The 22,752-nt window shown below is 36.9% G+C and overlaps 1 protein-coding gene across 2 annotated transcripts; it reads left to right on the forward strand.

The window, feature by feature from the left end:
• Window positions 1-1,733: 1,733 nt before the first annotated feature.
• On the forward strand, window positions 1,734-22,359 carry LOC135849479 (uncharacterized). Of its 2 annotated transcripts, XM_065369935.1 has the most exons (9): window positions 1,734-2,629; window positions 15,751-15,837; window positions 20,259-20,388; window positions 20,630-20,760; window positions 20,928-21,037; window positions 21,315-21,460; window positions 21,574-21,784; window positions 21,877-21,993; window positions 22,109-22,359. In XM_065369935.1, exons 2-9 carry the CDS (start codon window positions 15,766-15,768, stop codon window positions 22,224-22,226), a joined length of 1,035 nt encoding a protein of 344 aa, XP_065226007.1. In that variant the 5' UTR covers window positions 1,734-2,629; window positions 15,751-15,765; the 3' UTR covers window positions 22,227-22,359. The 2 variants fall into 2 exon arrangements, with proteins under 2 accessions (XP_065226007.1, XP_065226017.1); XM_065369945.1 differs by lacking the exon at window positions 1,734-2,629 and having other exon boundaries at window positions 20,635-20,760.
• Window positions 22,360-22,752: the final 393 nt, after the last annotated feature.

A 22,752-nucleotide genomic window follows, 5' to 3' on the forward strand; every position in this document is an offset into this window, starting at 1 on the left:
GAAATTCCTGGAGCCTCCAGCAGATTTTTAATGCTCGAAATTTTCATTACAGTTTTACCAAACAGAGCTAGATGTCTAAAATTCACTCTGAAAACAAATTTCAACTTGGTATCAAGTCGACTGCAGATTAGGGCGGGTCGAAAAAAAACGTAGGTCTCAGAATTTTCTGAAATTCACATATGTGGTTCCTTTTGAGTTGAAACCACCCCAAAAAAATTTTTAGCCCCCCGCGGCACTATGAGGCTGAGCCACGTGGCCTCAAAGTGGGGCCATTTTAGCTAAAAATTCACGTTTTTCAGGTTTAAAGCTCCAAAATCGATTTTTAAAATTTACGGCTAGCACTCAATTTGTAGAGTTTGAGATGCTGAATCTCCCTGTGGAGTTCATTTTTTTTTCGGTGGTCGCTTACGTCGGCATAAATTCGTTGAAAGTATGAAAATTGCTGATTTTAAGGTGTCAGGAAAACGTTTCAACGAATTTATGCCGACGTAAGCGACCACCGAAAAAAAAAATGAACTCCACAGGGAGATTCAGCATCTCAAACTCTACAAATTGAGTGCTAGCCGTAAATTTTAAAAATCGATTTTGGAGCTTTAAACCTGAAAAACGTGAATTTTTAGCTAAAATGGCCCCACTTTGAGGCCACGTGGCTCAGCCCCATAGTGCCGCGGGGGGCTAAAAATTTTTTTGGGGTGGTTTCAACTCAAAAGAAACCACATATGTGAATTTCAGAAAATTCTGAGACCTACATTTTTTTTCGACCCGCCCTACTGCAGATGGGTTCGTGTCATTTTAGAGCCTCCAGCAACTTCTTGGAAATTCTTTGAGCCTCCAGCAGATTTTTGAAGCTTGAAATATCCACATAAGTTCATCAAATTGAATTAGAAAGCCAAAATTCACTTTGTAAACTAATTTCAATACGCTGTAAATTCGACTGAAGGTAGATTTCAAATCGTTTTGGATACTCCAGCGATTTTTTGGAAACTGTCACACGTAAATTTTGGTATAAAAATCAAACTAACCTTCACTTCGTGTCCCCTTATTAGCTATTCAGGTACTCGATGGCATAATTCGTGAACTCGGGGTAATTAATCCCGATGAAAAATACCCTCCTACCCTCCTCTCGTTTCCATACCTGAATCCGGCCGAGTATTTTATTTTAAAATTTTAATCGATAAATCTAGTAGATGTAAATTTAGTTTCCAGATGATTTTTCATCTAGGCCATGTCGCCATGTACCTATCTATCTAGTTAACTTATTCAAAATCGTGATAAAATTATCAAATTCGAAGTATGTTTTGGCAAACATTGGCGGCTGCCGAAAGAAACGAAAAATATTTCCGCGAAAAAGGACGCGAATTAAAAATTAAAAAATTGTCGAATAGCTTATATACTCGAGTGGGTAGTCAAAAAATTGTAAACTTGTTCTATCGTAGCATGAGGACTGTTTTTGTCGGATTTTTTTCCCATCTGTATAGTATGGTAATGGTCTAGGTTACTTAATTCAGATTAAAAATTTTATCGAAAAAAATGACAGCGAAAACGAGAAGTCGAGAATAAAGACTCGTCCCAATTATATAATCGACGACGATGAGGATGAAATTTTGGGCGGGGAAGTGAGACGTCGAAAACGTGTCGTCGTAGTGGCTACAATTGATCAATTACGCGGATAAACAAATGCCCTGTCTGTCCAACACCGCAGTATACGACTAGATACGATAAGCGTGTATCCGATTGGCGATCACTTGACCTATGGAAAAGTTTTTTTTTGTCAATGTGTTATAAAATAGCGAAAAAAAGAAAAGTTGTTAGTTTTGTGCGATTGTGTGTGTGTGTGGTTTTTTTCGGTCGTTTCTTTATCGGATTTATCTTATACCTATTAAGAGAGAAAAAAAAAGGCTAATTATGAAATCCATTAACGCTACACCCGTCAGCGTCATAGTCACACGTTTGTAGTAAAATATTCGACAGAATTAATATTTATACCTATTTTTTCGCACCATCGACTGATTCACGAATTTTGATCTGATGCACGATCAAGTGCTACGAGAGTAGATAATACCTATATCTACCTATCCAGAGGGGGAGATGGAGATACCCATTTCATATCTTACTTCACTCGTCGTTGCTGGTACGCGATTGTTACGGAATTTAAGAAGCGATTAAGTATTTATGCAAATAACGTTAATTTGTTTTTGGAAACTCGTTAGAAAAATGACATGACTCGTTGGATGTTGGGTTGCTGCGGCGGAAACAGATAGGCGACTTACGTATAGCAAAACCTCGCGTATTTCGTGTGACTTGTGACTTAGGTCAAGTTTCGGGATTCGAGCGATGCTGCGGATGCGAAAACCTAGGGTAGGTGTGATTCATATACCTTGATCTGTTTGTTGGACATGTTCAATGCATTTGTTGTTGATCTCTGGATTAGTTTGTTCGTAGTATTTGACTATATTCGTTATCGTCGGTGTTCTATTTTATACTTACGTACTTTTTAGCGAGATTTTTTTTCGAATATTGTTATACTCGTATTATTTTCGCAGTATCGAGTCGATAAATGTAGAGGTATTTTATTCGTGCGCGTTTCTTCGCTGTGATTTTTTGTACATGCCTTTGCGCAGTTACCAATGTGAGTTTATTTGTTTGATTTTTTGCTTATTTTAATTTTTAGCCCTTCTCTAATTTTTAATAGATATCTATTCGAGATTTTTTTTTTTGTCCAACTTCTTCAAACCCTTCTTGCAATTTATTTTGTCATTTTTTTTTTCAATTTGGAAAAATGCACTCATCATGAAAAAAAAATCAAAGATTTTTAATGGTACACATTTGAACCTGTAATATTTTAGACATGAATTGTGGCCCAGTGGAAAGTGGGTCACTTAGAGGTGTTAGGAGCTCCCCAATTTGCAGGATCGATTAAATTTATTAAATGAAAATTCGAAGTAAATATCCATCACCATGGCTTTTAGAAAGGGCATGCTCTGAAACCCATATAACAAAATTTTCAGCTGCCTGAGTTGATTTTTAGATTTATTGCGAATTTTTTAAAATTCAAAATTGTCCATTTTTAGCAATTGCCTTTAAAAAAAAAAATAATTTTCTCTAAAAATTTGAAATTTGTCGAGAAGGCGTGAAAATCAATTTGGGCAGCTAAAAATCGAGTTGTGGTTAATTCTCGACTTATTAAACGAGTTCGTCCATATTTGAGTCGATTTTCAGGACATAAGTAAACCACAAGAGGAAGAGATTTATTTTGACCCAATCTTTCACTATAAATTTCATAGTGAAAAATTCAAAAAATCAAACATTTTTAATGCATAGAAAATTTTTTGTGATTCATACGAACGCCTTCGTCCCGGCCAAAACCAATCTTCAAAATCGGAATTTCACCTTTTCGAGTCATTCTGGAGGCTCCAGCGTGATTTTAGATTTCTCCGCAGAATTTGAAAATTTCTCCAGAATGCTTACAATTTCATTTGAGGAGTTTAAAATCGAGTTTTGGCTTATTTCTGACCCGATCAACTATTTTATCTACATTTGGACTGATTTTCAAGAGGACATCTCGAGTGTGTTTTTTTGACCAACATTTTTACAAGGAAAAAAGTAAAAAATCAAAAAATTCCTGCTCCCAAGAAAATTTTATAAATTCGAGTGAATTGCTATGCCTATACTAACCTCTCACCCCCCCCCCCCCCCCACGAATCCGAATTCTACACTTTCGAGTCATTCTGGTGCCTTAATTCAGTGCGATTTTCAATTTCTCCAGAATTTTGAAATTTTTCTAGAAAGCTTGGAAATTAACTTGGGCAGCTGAAAATCGAGTTGTGGCTTATACACGAATTGGCCAACGATTTTATCCACATTTGAATCGTTTTTCAAACGAACACCTCGAGTGTGTTTTTTTGACCAAAATTTTTACAAGGAAAAAAATAAATAAATAAAAGATTTCCTGCTCGTGAGAAAAATTTTGAAATTCGAATGAATTTCTGTTTCTACACTAAAATCTACTCCTTGAATCCGAATTTCGCACTTTCAAGACCGTCTGGAGGTTCCGGTACGATTTTCGATTTTTCTACACAATTTCAAAATTTCTTTAGGGGACGTAGAAACTGATTTGGGGGATTAAAAATCGAGTTTTGGCTGATTTTGAGCCAATCCAACAAATAATTTATCCACACTTCCAATTTACACCGCAAATACAGTTTTTTTTCACCAGAGTATTTTTAATGATAACTGTAAAATGATGTTCAAAACACATCCTCGGAGATGTGCGCCTGAAAATCGGTTCAAAAATGGGGCGGAAACACTTCAAAATAGGTTTTGAATAGGTCACAACTCGAATTTCACTTGTCCAAATTAATGCTATGTCTTCTGGAGAAATATTTTGAAATTCCAAAGGAATCGAAAATCGCACTGGAGGCTTCAGAATGGCCGAAAATGATGAAATTCACTTTGAGGGAGGTTATAATAGTTATTGCAATACTAATTCCCATCATTTTTACTAAATAAATACTTTTTTTGAAAAAAAAAAAAAAAAAAAAACATTAGATAGATAGGTACCTAATTGCCAAAAATGGTGAATTTTGAATTTTTTTAAATTCGTCATAAAATTGAAAAATCAATTTGGGCAGCCAAAATTTCACCAACTTGAAAATTTTACCAGGGGTTTTATAGATTATCAGCAACACCTTTTGTGAGGGATTGGGAGATCATTCAATATTTAATATGGTGAAAAATGAATAAGTATCCCCATTTTCCTCAAAACTTTTAGCACCCCTACCTCTCCTGCAAAAGCATTTTGAAAACTGCGGTTTGCGCCATTCGTCTTCTCTCATCAAGTTTTAACCACGTCAAAAATTGAAAAAATCTTCGGCCCTAAGTGCAAATAGCTCAATGATTTGGCATGGAATGACCCATGGGTTAGTTTCCAAGTTCTAAAACATATGGGTTGGTCCCTTGTGTGTGCTCGTGTGGCATAATTTATTCGTTTGCATAAAATTGTATTTCCGATGCTCTCGGAAAAACTTGGATAGCAGGATGACGATTGGTAGCAACAGTAGTAAGTACCCATGGTACCCTTGCTTCAGCCTGCTGCGAGGGCGAGGATCAAGGTGCAGTGCAACATCGAAGCCGTGACATTGTGATACATTGAACTTGCCACTCGTCTTGCAATTAGTTACGGTCGACAAAATTCGTGCAGCCACAGTCGAAGTATAGAACTAATCATTCTACGCGATTATGTAATTGATTTGCGAGCAACGACATCGTCAGTCAGATTACTTACTACGATGCCATACCGTCAAGACGTTTTCAAATCTGAAAAACAAAAAACAAACAAACTAAACAATATGTCGAATCAACCCGCATCTCTATTACCATAGTATGGTACAAGGTTGTGCTGCGGGATGGTTCAACGCGTGAAGTGCACTTGCACCTGCACCATTGCGTTTGTTTCGTTCGCTTCATTTACGCGAAAGTGATTGTATTCGTTTTCGTTGACCTTACGAACCTTCAGAGAGGAAGACCATTAATTTGAGTCGAAAATCTCTCAGGCAAAAATTCAGCCTCGGAAGTGTACTTGGAGGGGTCGATATATGCTATTGCCGTCAAAATCCAAGAACAACACCTTTAGGGTTCTACTGAGAGTTTGAAAATTTGCAAATCGTTTATATTTTTAGATAAATTTGTGTTTTGAAAATGTTTTCTCTTCAAATAGATATAACCTAGGTACATATTTCGCAGTGATTATGCCAAAATATTCCTGATTTCTAAAACAGGGGGAATATTTTGGAACGCACATTTTATACACAATAGAAAATGTGTTTTTTCAATTTTTCCGGCCCTTAATTTAAAAATTTTCGATTTTTTTCTTGATGACATTCTACACGTCAAAAGGAACGTTTGAAAAAAAATTGTCGAAATCGGTCCGATGGAAAAGGCTGGCGAACTCTATCAAGGTTTCTATTCAAAATTCTATTGTTTAAACGCAATAGAAAACGTGATTTTTCAATTTTTTTGGCCCTTAATTTCAAAATTTTCGATTTTTTTTCTTGATGATATCTCTACATGTCAAAAGGGACGTTTCAAAAAAAAATCGTTGAAATTGGTTTAGTAGAAGAGGCTGGTGGACTCTGGCAAGGTTTTCTTTCAAACATATTTTAATATATAAGGATTAGCCTTTCACTCTCGATCTTCATTTTCAAATGATGTCCAATCAACTGGTACATTTGGCACAGTTTTAGGTTGGTTTGGGTTTTCTTCTGATCAATATGTTACCCTCCCTCTCTCTTGGGAAGACCAGAGTCATGATGAATACCCAGGTATTTTGCATGGCTAGCTGCTGGCAGCTAGAATTTCATTCTGTTTAATGTAGATTGTATATCAATGGCTTGGTATAAATACCACGTAAGTCCAAAATCCTAAATTTTTCAGGAGAACAAAAAAACGTTCAAAACATTCATATATTTTGTTATTTGCAGTTTTAGATTGCATTATTATATTTTAGAGGTCTTAATGGTATGGCCTGATGATATTTTATAGGTTGATGAAATATAATTAGTTGATTAAAGCAATTTGGAAGGACATACAAAGTTTCTATAGACAACATATGAGATTTTCATCGTACTTACATACGACTTACATGGCTTTTAAGAAGGACTTACGAGGTTTTCAAATTTACAATTGATGAAATTATGTACCTACCTCATAAGTCGGACTTATGTGTTTTTAATGTTGTATTTTCGCTGATTAGAGCGCTAGGATGCGCTTTAGACTTACAAGGTTTTTAAATTCGGATTCCTTGTTGTTTTATGTTTTATACTAATAAAACCACAAAAAAAGCATTTTTGAAGAAATCTGGACTTACCAGGTTTTTATACCAAGCCATCGATATTTAACATCGAGTACCTCAGTGGTGTAGTAGGTAGAGCCACAAACCTCTGTTAATGAGGTACCTATACCCAGTTTGAATTCAGCTATAGAGGCAAGCTTGTGTGTGTAATTAAATTAAATAATCTTACGTGCACTTATCAACATTACATGCCAAGTACCTACTGGGGGACCACCAGTTATTAGCCGAGCTAACTGATCACGCATGCCATCTGTTAGCAGAATCAAAAGGCTGAAAATTGGTCCAAGTGTCTATAGAGGTCAACACTGAGGAGCTCAGGGTCTCAAAACAACATGGCTAGCTCCAACCCCATTGGGTGAAAATCTGCCAATGAGATACGTGACAAAAAAACCCGCAGAAGTTGCAAAACTTTCTGCCAATACTTTTCTGCTCATTAATCAGAGCACGTATTTTTTACACAATAAATTCTGCCAATGTCCAATATTCATGAAAAAAAATTTGGCTCTGCTGGGGATCAAACTGGGGTCTCTGAGTTGGAGAACGACTTTTCTATTTACCAAACCACTGGGACATATGAATGCAAATGTTTCTATACTATGCTAAAACATTCACTTAAAATATGTACCACAAAAAAACAAGGAAAAAAACTGAAAAATTAAAGTTTTAGTTTCAATTATTTAGTTTCTGTTTTTCTTAATTTTCCCATTTTCTTCTTTTAGTTCATTTTGGTTCAAGTTGTGCATACATACGAGTAATTATATTTAAGGGAGGTATCTTACGTGTTTCTTCCAGCATGCAGAAACACGCCACATAATTTGAAAGTGAGGTGGCCTTACGCGAGAAAAATACGCTACAAAATATTCACATAGCATATTTTTTAGCAGATTTCTTTGGTGCGCTAATCCGCCTTCTGAGATAGGTATTTTGTAAATTGGTACTTCGTCAGTCTGCTAATCGGTATTGGTAAAACAGTATTTGTAAATATTTTCAAAATTTGTCGGTATTGCCAGTATTGGTATTTTGGTATTTATATCAGTATGCAGCCCTGGCATAAAAGTACCCATTAATTTGTATGTGATACCACCTCGAGTGGTTATATGACTCGATGATGATATTGAACATCACATTTTCTCTTGGCAAATGTAACATGAGCTGGCTTTTGCTTATTTAGCATGATTTTCTATTGATCTGCCCATTTGGAGATTCCATCAAGGGCTTTTTGAAGGTAAGTAGATTCTGTGTTGCTTAGGCTTGGGATGAATGAACTGACAAAATTGGAGAGTCATCAGGAAACATTTCAGTTTCAGTTTCTTCTGTTGGTGGTCTAATATCAGCTATGTGAATTAGGTACATTAAATACAGAATTGGTCCCAGAGCACTACCCTGAGGCACTCCTGCATTAATTTGATGCTGAGTACATAGATATCTTTACCTTTTACCTTGAAGACAATTCTGTGCATGTCCATAAAAAATTCATCTTTGTACATTACTGACTCTGGGATGCCCTGAAATGGAAAATTTGCATTTGGGTGCAGTAAAAGTGAACCACAGAATATCACGAAGCTAACCGATGCTCAATCAAGACTCAACAAACCCTACCGACCCTACCGAGCATATCCAGACCTTATCAGTGATTGCTTTAAAGGTAAAGAATGGCATCTCCATGGAATAACCGGAATGCTCTTTCTGTAATATAGGATTTCAGCAAACGAACATAATTTTCTGGTAGGGTTTCTGCGACTGCAAGTCTTAATTGGAGACCTTTACGCCATACATGGTCAAACACTTGTGCTACATCAAGAAATGCTGCGAAACCGTATTTCTTTTCCTAAAATGCTTCTTCAATGATGGCTGTGACCCTCGGTGGACCTAGTCTATCATTCAGTGTTGATTGCCATTTGCCAAATCCAACCTGATGAACTGTTATTTTGACCAATGGTTTGAGGCATTTCAGAAATAACTATTCAATTAATTTCAGTATTGCAGGCAATCTGACGTAAGGTTTAACCCATAACCGTAATTATAAATTTTGAAATGAAAAATAATTCAGCCCCATCCCCCGTGCGAATCGGGGGTAAAACCTTTTGAAAAAATAAACAATTTTTTGAACAGATCGTCAATTTTGTCAGCAAGTGCATCATCTTCTCCAATCTGTAGCCGCCATTGAGCATAACATAATAAAAGTAACTCCTAATCTGACATAGAGAGAGTGTCTCTTTTTTTGAAACGAAAATCAAAACCTTTCCCTCTACCCGTGTACTCGACCTAGCACGATTTCAAAATTTTCAATTCATCGAAGATTCAACATCACGCTATAAGACGCCTTCGTCGTCTTAATACTGTAAAGAAGCCTTGCCTATGAAGAATTTTTTTTAGCCAAATTAAATACGTGTCTCACTTCCCCTCGCCTCGCATTGTAACAAGAAGTGGAAGATGAACCGCATACCGATCTCGGATGGAATTTTAATGACGAGCAAACACACGACAGTTGACCAGGTTAGATTTGGGCGAAAACAGAAAATTCTGCAAGTATGCCTTTGACCACCGTCCGGCGTCCACCTCACGAATATGGACCTGCCTACTAGTTCGTGTGTTTAACAATATGTACTTATGACATAATCGTAATACGAGTACACTACATAACTCTGGTACATCCATTGCACTATATGTAGGTACTCGTACTATAAACAAACGAATGTCTATAAGTAGTAAGTACCTACGAGTACGTGAAACATGTTTAGAACAACCGTGTGTGCGTCATTGTTCTAGTGCTAGCAACATCCGTGTAGGATCATCGATCAAATTATGCAATAACTTCGGTTTTCTAATTTCATTTTTTCGCAGACAAAACAAAAAACAATGCGCAAAATTCATCGAGTAAAATCCAGTACCTACCCTTACCTACCTAATCGTACTAGAAATGAATGTACTTGAGCCCATTTGGCGCACATGTCACCCAGCTTGTTTGTTGTTGTTCGGTTTTTTTTCGCGAAAAATGAAATTGCAAAACTAGGTATAGATGAGAGAACGAGAGGAGAGATTCCACACAATCGATCAATGACCCTGCACAATAGTTATCAATGGCATCGAGTTGAACTCATTCAAGGCAGAGTAGAGTACGATCTGTGGACTGGCCAGTGCCAGTCTATACGGCTTTGGCGAATATATAAACTCGGAAAAAAGAATATATATCGAAAACAAGTTAGCAACTCGAAACGAGTCGTAATCGTACCTCCGTATTCGTCTACATTTACCTAGCAGCCGGCTCATCTGTGATGTCTGGTAGGCCTATCTAAGCGGCGTGTCTCTGTCTATCCCTATATACGTAATAATAACGATAAGAGTAAGTACCTCTATACATAATCTCTCATCCACAAAACATCTCTTACCTAAGAATCCCAATATACTCAGCTTTGGTACCCTACCAAGGACCATCAAGCACAAGTCTGCAAAACTGTGGTGACACGACTCGGCTGTCGCGATGCCTTCTGTCGTTGTCGCGTAGCAAAAGGTACCAGAAACCGGCTTCCTCGCCTCAATAATACAAAATGTAAAAGCGATCGATAAAAAATATTGTGTAGTCCACTCTTGTTACATTACGGTTGAATGTACGAGACGAGCGGAGCGGAGTGTGGCTTCGTTGATTAAAATTCTATCACGTTCCAAATCAAATAAAGATAGATAAAGCAATTAAAATGGAAACGCGGCAAAGTGTTCCTACGTAATACGCAGACATACACATACACAATTTATACTAACATGTACATAATGTACCTGAGAACCTATAACCAAGCGTCGCGTGCCTAGGTAAAAAAAAAAAAGTATCCCTATCTTTACAGTAGGAACGCATTCGATTAAATGCTTTTACTGAAATCAAGTAGTGAGTGCTAACGCGAAAAATATGTACACTTGTACTGCCTACAGGCTCAAGAGTACTTGCTCAAGATTGCACGACGATGAAGACGAAGGAAAAAATTGCGAAGCACTGCTGGAGGAAGGTCTTCGTTCGAAGCGAGGCTGAAAAATATGACATCGCAGTGTATTCTTCGTGAGAAGCATTTTAATAAAGTTGAAAACGACCTCCCTTAAAAAATGACCTCAATTAAAAGTTAGAAATTGGCGAAAATAAATAAACACCGAATGACTATTCGCATACATATGTAGTCTATTAGTCCGGCATATGACAAGAGGAACGATTGCACTTCCCTCATCCGATCCTCTGAGACAAACGTTTTCTTGAAGGGGACATCCTAAGGGATATTTTAAAGCAAACTCGCCAAAATAAAAGTTGGCCTTATATGTATTAATAAAATGGCAGTTATTTTAATTGACAGGTCAGTCTAAATCGCAAAGTTTTCTTTCCAATGTAACTTGCACCAAGATTTTTGAGTCGAACGAAGCTAGAACAAAAGAGGATGGAAAAATTAATCACCAGCCAAAATTTCAAGTGCATTTTTATAGTCGGGGGCCCACTTAGGGATCAATTGCACCCCCTGTCGATCCTCCGAGACAACTTTTTTCTTAAAGGGGAAGTCCTAAGGAACATTTCTAGCCCTTGTCCTAAAAAAAAAAAAAAGGTGACCCTACACACAAGATGGCGGCCATTTTGATTGACAGGTCAGCCGAAATCGCAGATTTTGTGTTCCAACAATAAAGGACTTGAACGAAAATTTTTAAACTGTACAAAGGTAAATTGAAAGAGCAGGCATAAATTCATCACCATGTCAAAATTTAAAGTGCTAAAGTGCGTTTTTCGATTTTTGGTAAATTTTCAAAATCAAATTTTGGCCAAAAATGTGGGAAAAAAATCAAAATTTTACCAAATTGGCCTAGAAAGCTGAAATTTGGGACCTTCCCTATTTTTGACCTGCCAAATCGATTGGAAACTGGTTCAAACCGTTTTGAGCAGTTCTGGAGCCTCCAGTAGATTTTTGAAACTTGAAATTTCCCAAAAATTTCATCAAAATGGAGTTGGAAAGACGAAATTCATTCTGCAAACTAATTTCAATACGCTAAGAATTCGACTGCAGGTAAATTTCAAGTCGTTTTGGAGCCTCCAGCAACTTTTTGAAAATTACTGGAGCCTCCAGTAGATTTTTGAAACTTGAAATTCCCCAAAAATTTAATCAAATGGAGATGGAAAGCCGAAATTTTATCTGCACTCCAATTTTAACACCCTCTGAGAATGACTTGAGGTGGGTTCAAGTCATTTTAGAGCCTCTGGTGACTTTTTGAAAGGTTTCATAGACGCTTTTAGGAAAATTGATATTTCCAAAAAAGTAGCTGGAACTCAGCTGGAAGCTTCAAAACCACTTGGTTTTCTAACTCCATTTGATGAAATTTTGTAAAAATTTCAAGTTTTAAAAATCTACTGGAGGCTCCAGTAATTTCCAAAAAATCGCTGGAGGCTCCAAAACGACTTGAAATTTACTTGCAGTAGACTTCTTAGCATATTGAAATTAGTTTGCAGAGTAAATTTTGGCTTGCCAACTCCATTTGATGAAATATTGTAAAAATTTCAAGTTTTAAAAATCTACTGGAGGCTCCAGTAATTTCCAAAAAAATCGCTGGAGGCTCCAAAACGACTTGAAATGTACTTGCAGTCGACTTCTTAGCGTATTGAAATTAGTTTGCAGAATAAATTTCGGATTTCCAACTCCATTTGATAAAATTTTTGGAAAATTTCAAGTTTCAAAAATCTGCTGGAGGCTCCGGTAATTTTCAAAAAGTTGCTGGAGGCTCCAAAACGACTGAAATTTACGTCTTGCAATCGACTTCTTAGCGTATTGAAATTAAGTATGCAGTAAAGTTTCAAGTAAACTACTTGTAGAATTTAAAAAATGTTGAATCCACCTCTCGCCTCAAAAATAACGTTTTTGTTTTTTTTTTTAATATCAACTTTTCAGAGCTTTGCTCTCGTTTTGGTCGAACAAAATTTTCAAAAATTTCCAAGAATGCAAAAATTAACTTAAAAATTTTCAAAAAAACAGAACCAAATAAATAGAAACATTCCAATGTTTTTTTAAAACAATACTTGACCGTTTTTGAAAATTTGAAATCATTTAGCATTTTTATCTCTGACAACCCCTCCCCCCCCCCAAAAAAAAATACTGCTCAAATTTCTGCTATTTCCAGTTGCTTTAAAATCAGTATTATTGTAGGTATATTATTGTTCAAACTTTTAAAAGATTGATTCCAAAGTTGCCAAAAGCCAAAACTGAAGGGAGGAAGGGAGGGAGGGGGTAGAGGCGTACCTTTTACAAAGTTTGAACCACTTTTTCGGAGAGACTATGGCCACAACTAGGGCTGCGTGACCACAATATCGACGAAGGGGTCTGCAAAATACAAGTCAAACCGCTTCGAGTGTTCCAGAATCCAGACTCGAGTGAATGAACCAGACGTTATAAATACTTGAGATGAAATAAAATACCTAGGTAATAGACTAGGTACCCGCTACCTGGGTTGTTTTCTTCACCCTGTGCAATTACCTATGCGTTAATGTGTGCGTCACGTACTACGTTGCATGCAACTGCAAATTAGGTTTAGATTTAGAGGTATGTATTGGCCTATTAGGTGCTCGATCATCGCAGGGAGTAAGCGTCGCGATTCACGCCCCTGCTTCTTTAATTGGTACCTACTACCTATCTAGCATTTCTATCTGTTTTGAATCCGCCTGTAGAAAAACTGAGAGGATGAGGATGACTGTTCGCACAGTGTTCATCCATACCGATCGGAATAACTAGTTTGCACTCGAAAATTAAAAAATAAATAAATAAAGCGAAAAACAAAACGCAACAAAAAACTGGTTTCGTGTTTGCGAGTTTTGTATGTTGCATAAAAAATAAAAATAAAATCAAATGTACCAAATGTTACAAAAAAAAAAGAATAAGTAAAATTTAAAAAAATAAGGAATGTGAGCCCATCGTCTAGATATTAGTTTTCAGTTCAGTCACTGAGCAGTCTTACTTCTGACTCTTCTGAGAAATATGCTGCTATCAAGTACGAAGCACTGACTGAACCAAGGGGTGTGTACTCAATCTCAATGCTGCGATGTTGTGAAAAAAAAGCCCGATCGTCGAATCTCGTTAAGACGAAAAGCCACGAGCGATTTGTTTGAGAACAGGTGCACTTTGGCGGAACAACTGACGAAGGTCAGCGCGGTGTCTTGTGTCAGACGTCGGATGTCATAATTAACGCCATGCGCCATCCATAATACGAGTACTTGGCTACTTTTCTGTTTGCTACCTGATACCTCTGTCTATGTTTAGTATTTACATCCGCGCTATACTCGCAGACGACTTGATATCATATACCAACGAAGATTTAGTTAGGTGTTGAGGTGGGTTATTTCACATTATGGTAGATTGTTCAAAAAAAAGTCTGCAGATTTTGACCTTTATTTTGAGTTGAAAGTTACTCAGAACAAGTTTCAGCTCTAGAGGGTGTCTCTGGAGAGGAAATACAGGCTCTCAAAGAGGGAGAATTTTTGAAAAAAGTCGTGTTTTTTTCGCTCAAGCCCCTACCTAACCTGTTTTGAGAAAAATGGTCCAGTCTCAAATGAAATTATGCCAAAATATTGAAAGCTATCGTTCTTGAAACTAGGGAAATATTTTGGAACGTAGGTACGTATACCTATAGTGGCGCCAATTTTAAATTGTCATAAAAGATGAGTATCAAGACTGCTAATCGATCTTTCTTCGTTAAATCGACCGCTTGATCGGCGGTCGATGGACGAGTTATAGTACCACTTCCACTACTTAGTTCCTAATAAAAGATACCTACTAATAGTTATTACTATTATAACTAGGGTGCGGCATTATATGTGAGTAAAAAGGCCGAAATATGCATTAAATATGCGATCTTTTTTATTCCAAATATGGCCAAAATATGCGTTTTTGTTGAAATATGTAAAAAATATGCAACTTCGATATGGGTGTCATTTCGTAGCTGTTCGAAAACCGCGTTCAAAATTGTGGTCGAAATTTTACTCGAAGTCTAAACACCAAAGAAAAATGAAAAAAAAGAACAAAAATTCAAATTCGCAGAGAAAACATTTTTTAAAAAATTTTTTTTATTTAAAATTTATTTTTTAATACAATTTTTTACGAGAATAAAAATGTAAAATGACTGTTTTTTGAGCAATTTTTCAATTTGGCAAAATATGTGAAAATATGTGTGAAAAATGTGTAAAAAATACTCGAAATATGTAAAAATACACGTTTTTTCCCAAAATATGCAAAATATGTAAAATGAAATTGGGCTCAAAATGCAGGGATTTCCCTGAAACGTAAAATGCTTTCATTACTTTTAGACTCCGAGATCATCTGCAAAATATGCATTTGCATATAATGCCGCACCCTAATTATAACTTATAGCTTCGTTTTCAAATTACTCGTATATTAGCTTAGCTAAAGCTGACGATGAGCAAGAGCAACACATCAAATCGGCATCCTTGTATAATCGTTTCGTTTATGAACCTATATAGGGAAATGCCTCGTGCGATTGAAAAATTTTTCGCAAAATTACTGCCATCAGGGCTGACGTTAAATTACGTTTACGTGCCTAAATTTGCAATTTTAATCGCATACCTACACCTAGCACCTCTACCGAATGGCTACTGGCTAATAGGTACCTACCTCTCCTATCATACCAACAATTTAGTGTGGCAGCTACCAAAAGAGCATAACCAAAATACCTACACTAATATAATTTTTTTTTACCATTTACTTAAGTATTTTTTCGTATTTGTTTCTCAAGTTATGATGCATTAGTTATTTCGTTTTTACTGACTATGATACGAGTAAGTAGGTATCTACTTACTGAGTCACCTTCTTGCCAATGTAATAATGTTTATTTTCTCAATAATATTGATTTGTGTGCTCGTGTTCTTTTTTTTTCAGAAAAATACCGTAAAAATGATCTGCTGTTTGACCATAGGACATGGATTTTCCTGCACCACTTTATTTATTAGCGTTTTAATTTTTCAGGTAAAACTGAATGCTTACCTACCTATTTAAAATACAATTTATAAATAGGCTATGTATAAATATGTATAGCCAGATAGGTCTAAGTAGGTAGACACCTACCATATTTATATGGTGGAAACATTTTTCTGATTTTCTTGCTATACCGGCCCCTAAAGTTGTTTCCTCGGGTGAGAAGATACAATAGATTTAGATAGACTTATTTATTGATTGTTTTTCGCGGACCAGTGTAAATGTCACTATAACTCCCAAGCAAACAATATTACATACTTAAATCATATCAATTATGTCTTGAGCTAATTTTGGCTGTAGATGCCGATTTGGAGTAGGTGTTGTTAGATTAGTTGAGGAGGTGGATAGCAAAACGCAATAACTCCATTTTTGGTTTTTTTGGGAAATTAGGAAAAATTGTCAGGAGGGGAAGGGTGGGGGGTCGAGTTCCGAAACTGGTGTCAAATGAAAGGGGAAGGTGCCACAAATAAAATTTCCACTCAATTTCAAAATTTCGGTCACCTGGGTAAGCACAGTGAGGAAAAGAAAAAAAAGTTATTGCGTTTTGAACGCAAAATTTTTTTTGTTGGTGTTTTTCTGCAAAAAAACGTATTTTTTATTTGAAAAAATTGATGTTGAATCGAGAATTTTCGATAAAAAACAATTAAAAAACTGGAATGTCAAATTCAAACAATTCCTGTGTGTGATATGGCATTCAGAGAGTGGCAACGAAAGCACCATTTTTTTAAGTAACTCCTACCCAACGATTTTCAGTACCCACCCGATGAAAAAAAACAGTGTTACCACATCTGCGCAACTGAAATGTATAAAAAGTAGTGGAGTTATTGCGTTTTGCAAACAAAATCTCATTTTTCAATGCATTTAGCTCTAAAATCAGACTTGTTTTCCTCGATTGCGCTATGATATTCAACTGATGGACAAAATCTGACACCGGGAATGGATTCCCCGTTGAATTTTACATAAGGATAGATATCAAACTCAATTTTCGTAATTTTGGAGTTATTGCGTTTTGCTATCCACCTCCTCAGTTATTTCTTTAATTTCTCGCATTTGTATGTTCTTTTATTGAGGTTAATTCGAGTTCTTTTTGAAACTGGAGGTTGCGTACAAACCATGGGCTCTTGGTAATAATTCGCATTATTTTGTTTTGAAAGATTTCCATCTTCTTGATATAGGTGTTTGATGTATTCAGCCATGTTATGCATCCATAAGTTAAGATGGGTCTAAGTAAGCAGGTGTATATAATTTTTCCACAGCTTACATTGAGTTTTGATTTCTTGTTTCTGAGAAGATAGAGTGATCAAAGTCTTTGGTAAGCCAATTGCAATATTTCTTCTCGATGTGCAATTGTGCATAGAGAAATGAAGTCTTGAAATCAAGCTATGCACCTAGATATCTCACACTCAGTGTCTGATTCCCATGGAATTTCTGAGTTATCGAGCGAAATACAGTTTTGTGGCTGTCCCTTCTTAATATAAAGATTTTTGATTCACATAAAGTAATATCGAGTTTTCACTCTATATTACTTTAAGATTCGCATTTGGAAGGGTTAAGTTTCAGTTTCCATTGATTGTACCAGTCACAGATTCCATTTACAGATGACTGTAATTTAATGATAGCTTCTTCTAAGGAGTAGTCTTGAGTTAGAAGGCAAACATCGTCAGCAAACACCAGGTGCTTCACAGTCAATGGGCTTCAGATCATCCTTGATGGTACCCTAATGGACACTATTTTTTCATTTGATATTTCTGTTCCAATTTTAACGACAAATGTTTGATTTTGCAAGAATAAGCGAATCATTTTTATAATAAGTATAAAGTGGAATGTTGAGGTTGGATAGTTTGCAATGAAGGCCCAGATGCCAAATGGAACCTAACGCGAGAAAATCCTGCGATGAGAATATTTTCAGCTCCATGGTGAGAAATGAGTGGCCCCAGTGAGACCCTAAATTTCAAAAAAGTGAAAAATCGAAGTATTGGGGGAAATTTTTAAAATGGTGAATTTTTTGGTTCACTTTAGTCAAGCCCCTCATACACACCCATGCCCCCCCCCCCACTGAATTCGGATGTTGCAATTTAAACTTACTTGTGAATTTGTAAACCCATTGAGTTGTCAAATTCGTGAGAAAAATTTCCACATTTGTGTTGGTAAAATAAAAATTTGACTTGTAAGAAGAACTTAAGTGAAACAAAATTACTAAATTGCTGAGAGGCCAGGCAGGTAAACTAGTGACCTTGAGAAGCTAGATGGCCAGGTCAATGAACTTGAGAGGTTAGATAAACAGGTCAATGACCTTTGCGATGCTAGTCATCCAGGTCAATGACCTTGAGAGATTCAACAGCCGGGTCAATGACCTTAATACGTTAGACGATCAATGACCGTGAGATGCTAGTCATCCAGGTCAATGACCTTGAGAGATTCAACAGACGGGTCAATGACCTTAATACGTTAGACAAGTACGCAGACAACCATGAAAGGCCAGCCCGACGACCTTCAGAGACCGGGTAGAAGGACAGACGACCTTGAGAAGTCAAAGAGACCGATCAATGGCATTGAGAGGACAGTCTGACTGATACATGACCATGAGTGGCTAGACAGATAGGTCAGCGAACCTTAAGAGGATATACAGGTAGACAGAAAACCTTAGGAGGCTACAAAGGTAGGTCAGTGATCTTGAGAGTTGAGACTCATGGGTCAATGGCAATACGGAGCCAGACAGACAGATTGTCAGACAATTTTGGAACTTGGACAGACTTTTTTTATTTTTCTTGAATTTGCAGGGCTTTACACTAAAATAGAACAAATCGATACTGTAATACACAGACGTGCTATGTCCTTTTCATAACAAAAGGACATAGCACTTCTTTGTATGTATTACAGTATCGAAATATCATTGGTGGGGTCTGACGAAGGTGTTTTCCTGAAAAATGGGTTGTCTTGAACAATTCTGACGCAGAAATGAATAATTTTCAAATAAAAAAGTCTTGATTTTGAATTATTTAAATTTTTTTGTGTTTTCAACTTTGGGAGCTTCTTATTAGGAGTCAATGTGTCTAGGAAGACTGGCTGGAGAAAATGTTTTCTTGAATTTTTTAGAAAAATTCTAACGCAGAAATAAAGAATTTGGGATAATACTTGAATTTATTTTGTTTTCATTTTTTTGATTTTTTGTAAACCGGGGGAAGGGATTTTTGGCATTAATAGGAAATTATTTTCTCACCCGAGGTAGCACCTCAGGGGATGGGAGCTGGTGGGAAATTCACACTTCGCAAAATAAAGCATGTCCTTGAGCTGTTTTTCGCTTCTACTTTCCATCCTTGAATGTTATTTCTAATCCAGCATTTTTAAAGACATTTGCCAACGTCATAAATGTAGTAGGTAAGTACGGTAATGGCTGAACGGTGTTTACGAAGGTATTCCTCGTTATTTTGTTTGTTGGCAATGTTGACCATTCTTTTAATTCTGCCATTCATGTGTGTAGTTATAAGATCCATCTGCAGCTATAGCTTATGTTGGGTAACATAAGGATGTAAGTATACCTATTTCTGAATGGTGCATCGGCACGCTTACATTCAATGTTTGTCTTTCGAATTCATCGATTCGACCAGCTGATTTTACAACGACGACGACGACGATGATGATGGCTCTCGAAAATATGAGTACCAACAGCGCATTGCTGGTTTGGTAGTGCCTAATAGATACCGAAGTTGTTGATTTTCGTGGCCGATTCGTCAAGGTAGATCAACTTTTAACGTGCAGCGCAGTATTTTTTCCAACTATTGACTCATTTTACAAACTGCAGGTACCTATGTTCGGTACCTCTACCTATCCCCATAATTATGCGTCTTTATACGCGTATTAAGTACGTACGAGTAAGATGTAGGCACAGTGCATTGCAATGCACTGGCGCCGGCTCTAGCACTTTTATTCATACTCATACCGCTGGTTGAGGTTAGATTCTTAAGAATCGTGTGTCACGTTTTTGACGATGTAAACTTCCCCGCTCATTGATACTCTTGTGGCTTCTGGCTAGTGGCTAATCAACCCTAATCATCGCGCTGTCAAATGGTCATAATAGTAGCGATAGGAAAACAGGACCCAAGTTTGATTACTTAAAAATATGAATAAGACATAGAAGTGAAGTGACTGCAAATCAGCAAAAAATAATGGAATGCACTTTGAGACCTGCAGTTTGCGCCATTCGTCATCTTTCATCGAAGTCCAATTCCCAATTACACAATTGATATAGAATGACCCTATAATATTCACTCGTGATAACATCTACGTGGTTTAATTTTCAAAGTACCTACCCACCTAGACCTACCTACCTACTACTGCATACATTGATCGATCTCTAGTTAGTATTTTTGAACTGTGTGATTTGGCCGCTAATTAATACATTTTGATTTTAGATTCAAAACGAATATGTACGTGCTCATGGCAGGCTAATGGAGCCTCCAGCTCGGAATAGTATGTGGCGATTCGGATATCCGAATCCGGTCGACTATAACGACAATGAGCTGTACTGCGGTGGATATTCAGGTCTGTATATGTAATCTAATCTCGCACTCGCTTGTTTTCCTCCTTTTTTTTGGGCAGTTGTGACTGATAGATATTTGGGGTGAGCAGAAAATGATGAAATTAAGTTTTTCCGAGAGGGATCTTTTCCACTGCAGTGATGCTCCCAAAATATGATTTCATCGTTTTCAGTCCACCCTAATGCAGGCATATTGTAATCGATAGTCTAAAAAATTGTACAAAACACGTTGACCGTTATTTTCAGTGCAGTGGTTGCAGAATGGAGGTAAATGTGGCTTATGCGGTGATCCTTACCACCATCCAACACCTAGACCGCATGAAGCCGGCGGGGAATTTGGAAGAGGTATCATCAGCAGACACTATTTCGCTGGTCAAGTATGTTGCATTCTTGTTACAGTCTTATTGGCTTCATATATACTAGTGCGAAGCCCAGAGTCACATCTCAGGGTTTACTGATGGGACTGCCAAACTATAAAAAAATGATTGAATATCAATATTGCTTACTTATTGGTTCGCATTGATTTATACGTATCTGTGCTTAGGTTATCGACATAGTCATTGAATTAACATCCAATCACAGAGGAAGATTCGAACTGTATCTTTGTCCGAACAATAATCCAAAATACGAAGCGACACAAAATTGTTTTGATAGGTAACATAACATACCGATCGTGTGTACTTTTGGAACCGCCAATAATTTGCCGATTGTCTAATTTCGGAAATTGCTATTTTCATGAATTAATTTTTTTGAAAAATCAAACGAGCAATGTAATGTGTAAAATACCCATAGAACGATGTAAAACCATTGTGGAACTTGCTCCTGCAACTCGACAGTAGGCAAATTATTGGGCATTAAATTATTATTTGTAGTATAACTTGTAAGATACTCGTACCTATTGATCAATCGAACACCTTTTTTTATTGGCTAGGTTCCCACTATTTGTTCATGGCACCCGAGAAGTAAGGTATTTAATACCGCCAGATTCTAGTAAAAAAGAAACTTTTTACTATAAGGTTAGGTTACCACCATATTTGACGTGTTCGCAATGCGTACTTCAATGGACTTATTACACTGGTAAGCCAATGGAATGAGACAGAACGACCCAGCACAATATATCGTGATAACATTCTGCCTTCAAAGCTACAGTGTATGCAATTTCATTAACGTTATTTGTACGTATATGGCAGGAAACATGTGGGGTAAATGTGAAAATGGTACCGAAGGTTTAGGATGCGGACACCCGGAGACGTTTAGAAATTGCGCCGATATTAGAATAGTGAGCAGCTCATCCGGTCTACCACCGCAGTTTGTAAATGAATTCGCACATTCGGCCGCCTTGTTGTCCAGAGAGTATTCTGCAAAATCTGGTCCTCAGTTGTCCTATCCGAGTGTTGTTAGGTGAGAAAACCAGAATTTCCATATTTTGTTCCTCGTCGTGTTTTTTTTAAATTTATTTTTTCATAACGTTCCATACAATATTATTTTTTCAGCTCACAAGTATGCAAAGCTAGTAAAAGATATCAAATTATTGCTGGCATGGATAAATGGTGTCAGGCAAATTGTGTAAATTTTCCATCGGTTTGCCCGAAAGATTTCTGTACTTGTCCGTAAGTAAACTTTGATTAATTTGGTGAATTAATTAATTTCAGGTGCACTTATCTATCCATCTAAGTATAATATGTACGTACTTATTTTATTTTATTTTTTTTAATGCTCCCGCAGTGAATCGTGTTCGGCTATTGGAGAAATTGCGGACGAACCTGGAGCAGATGAGTATTGCCAGGATCAGTGTATCGTCTACGGAGCTCAGTGTCCTAAACATCGATGTACTTGCGAATGAATCATCTTGCCCCCCAGCTCAGCTCACCTATATTCGTATTAACGTTGTGATATGTATTTTTTTTATATTGCATTTTACATAGGCCTACTTCGATTTTTGTTCTTCCTTCCTAAATACAATTGTGTACATTGTAGATGCTGTGATTTTTGTGATGCAGGGTTGTAGTGGAGGTAAATTAGCATCATATTTCGAAAATAAAAACATTTTTGGCTACCAAAGATTTTATGATGAAAAATTGTCAAGGGTGGTCCCCTGAATAATCCCTGAGAATTACCACCCCACAGACCCCTTGCTAATTTTTTTATGGGGGGTTGAACCCCCCCCCCAAAATGGGTTTTTTGCAGTTTTATCCTCAGGGGTTGATTTTACGTCAAAACTAGCTTTATTTTTGAGTTCTACGTCAAATTCCCGATCTAGTGACATATCAACTGTCTTTCTACCTCCAAGGGGAGTGGGGCTGGAACCATTCAAATTTGAGGGGTTTTCTGAAAAACAAAAAAAAGCTATCGGCGCGTACGAGGGGTGA

Source organism: Planococcus citri, chromosome 1, assembly GCF_950023065.1.
Source record: "Planococcus citri chromosome 1, ihPlaCitr1.1, whole genome shotgun sequence".
NCBI lineage: Eukaryota > Metazoa > Arthropoda > Insecta > Hemiptera > Pseudococcidae > Planococcus > Planococcus citri.

Excerpts from the sequence above, each read along its gene's own strand:
- LOC135849479 (XM_065369935.1), top strand. The coding sequence starts at position 15,766 with ATGATCTGCTGTTTGACCATAGGACATGGATTTTCCTGCACCACTTTA. Across the intron at positions 21,461-21,573 it reads TCAATGGACTTATTACACTG|GAAACATGTGGGGTAAATGT; the intron begins GTAAGCCAATGG and ends CGTATATGGCAG. Across the intron at positions 21,785-21,876 it reads TCCTATCCGAGTGTTGTTAG|CTCACAAGTATGCAAAGCTA; the intron begins GTGAGAAAACCA and ends TTATTTTTTCAG.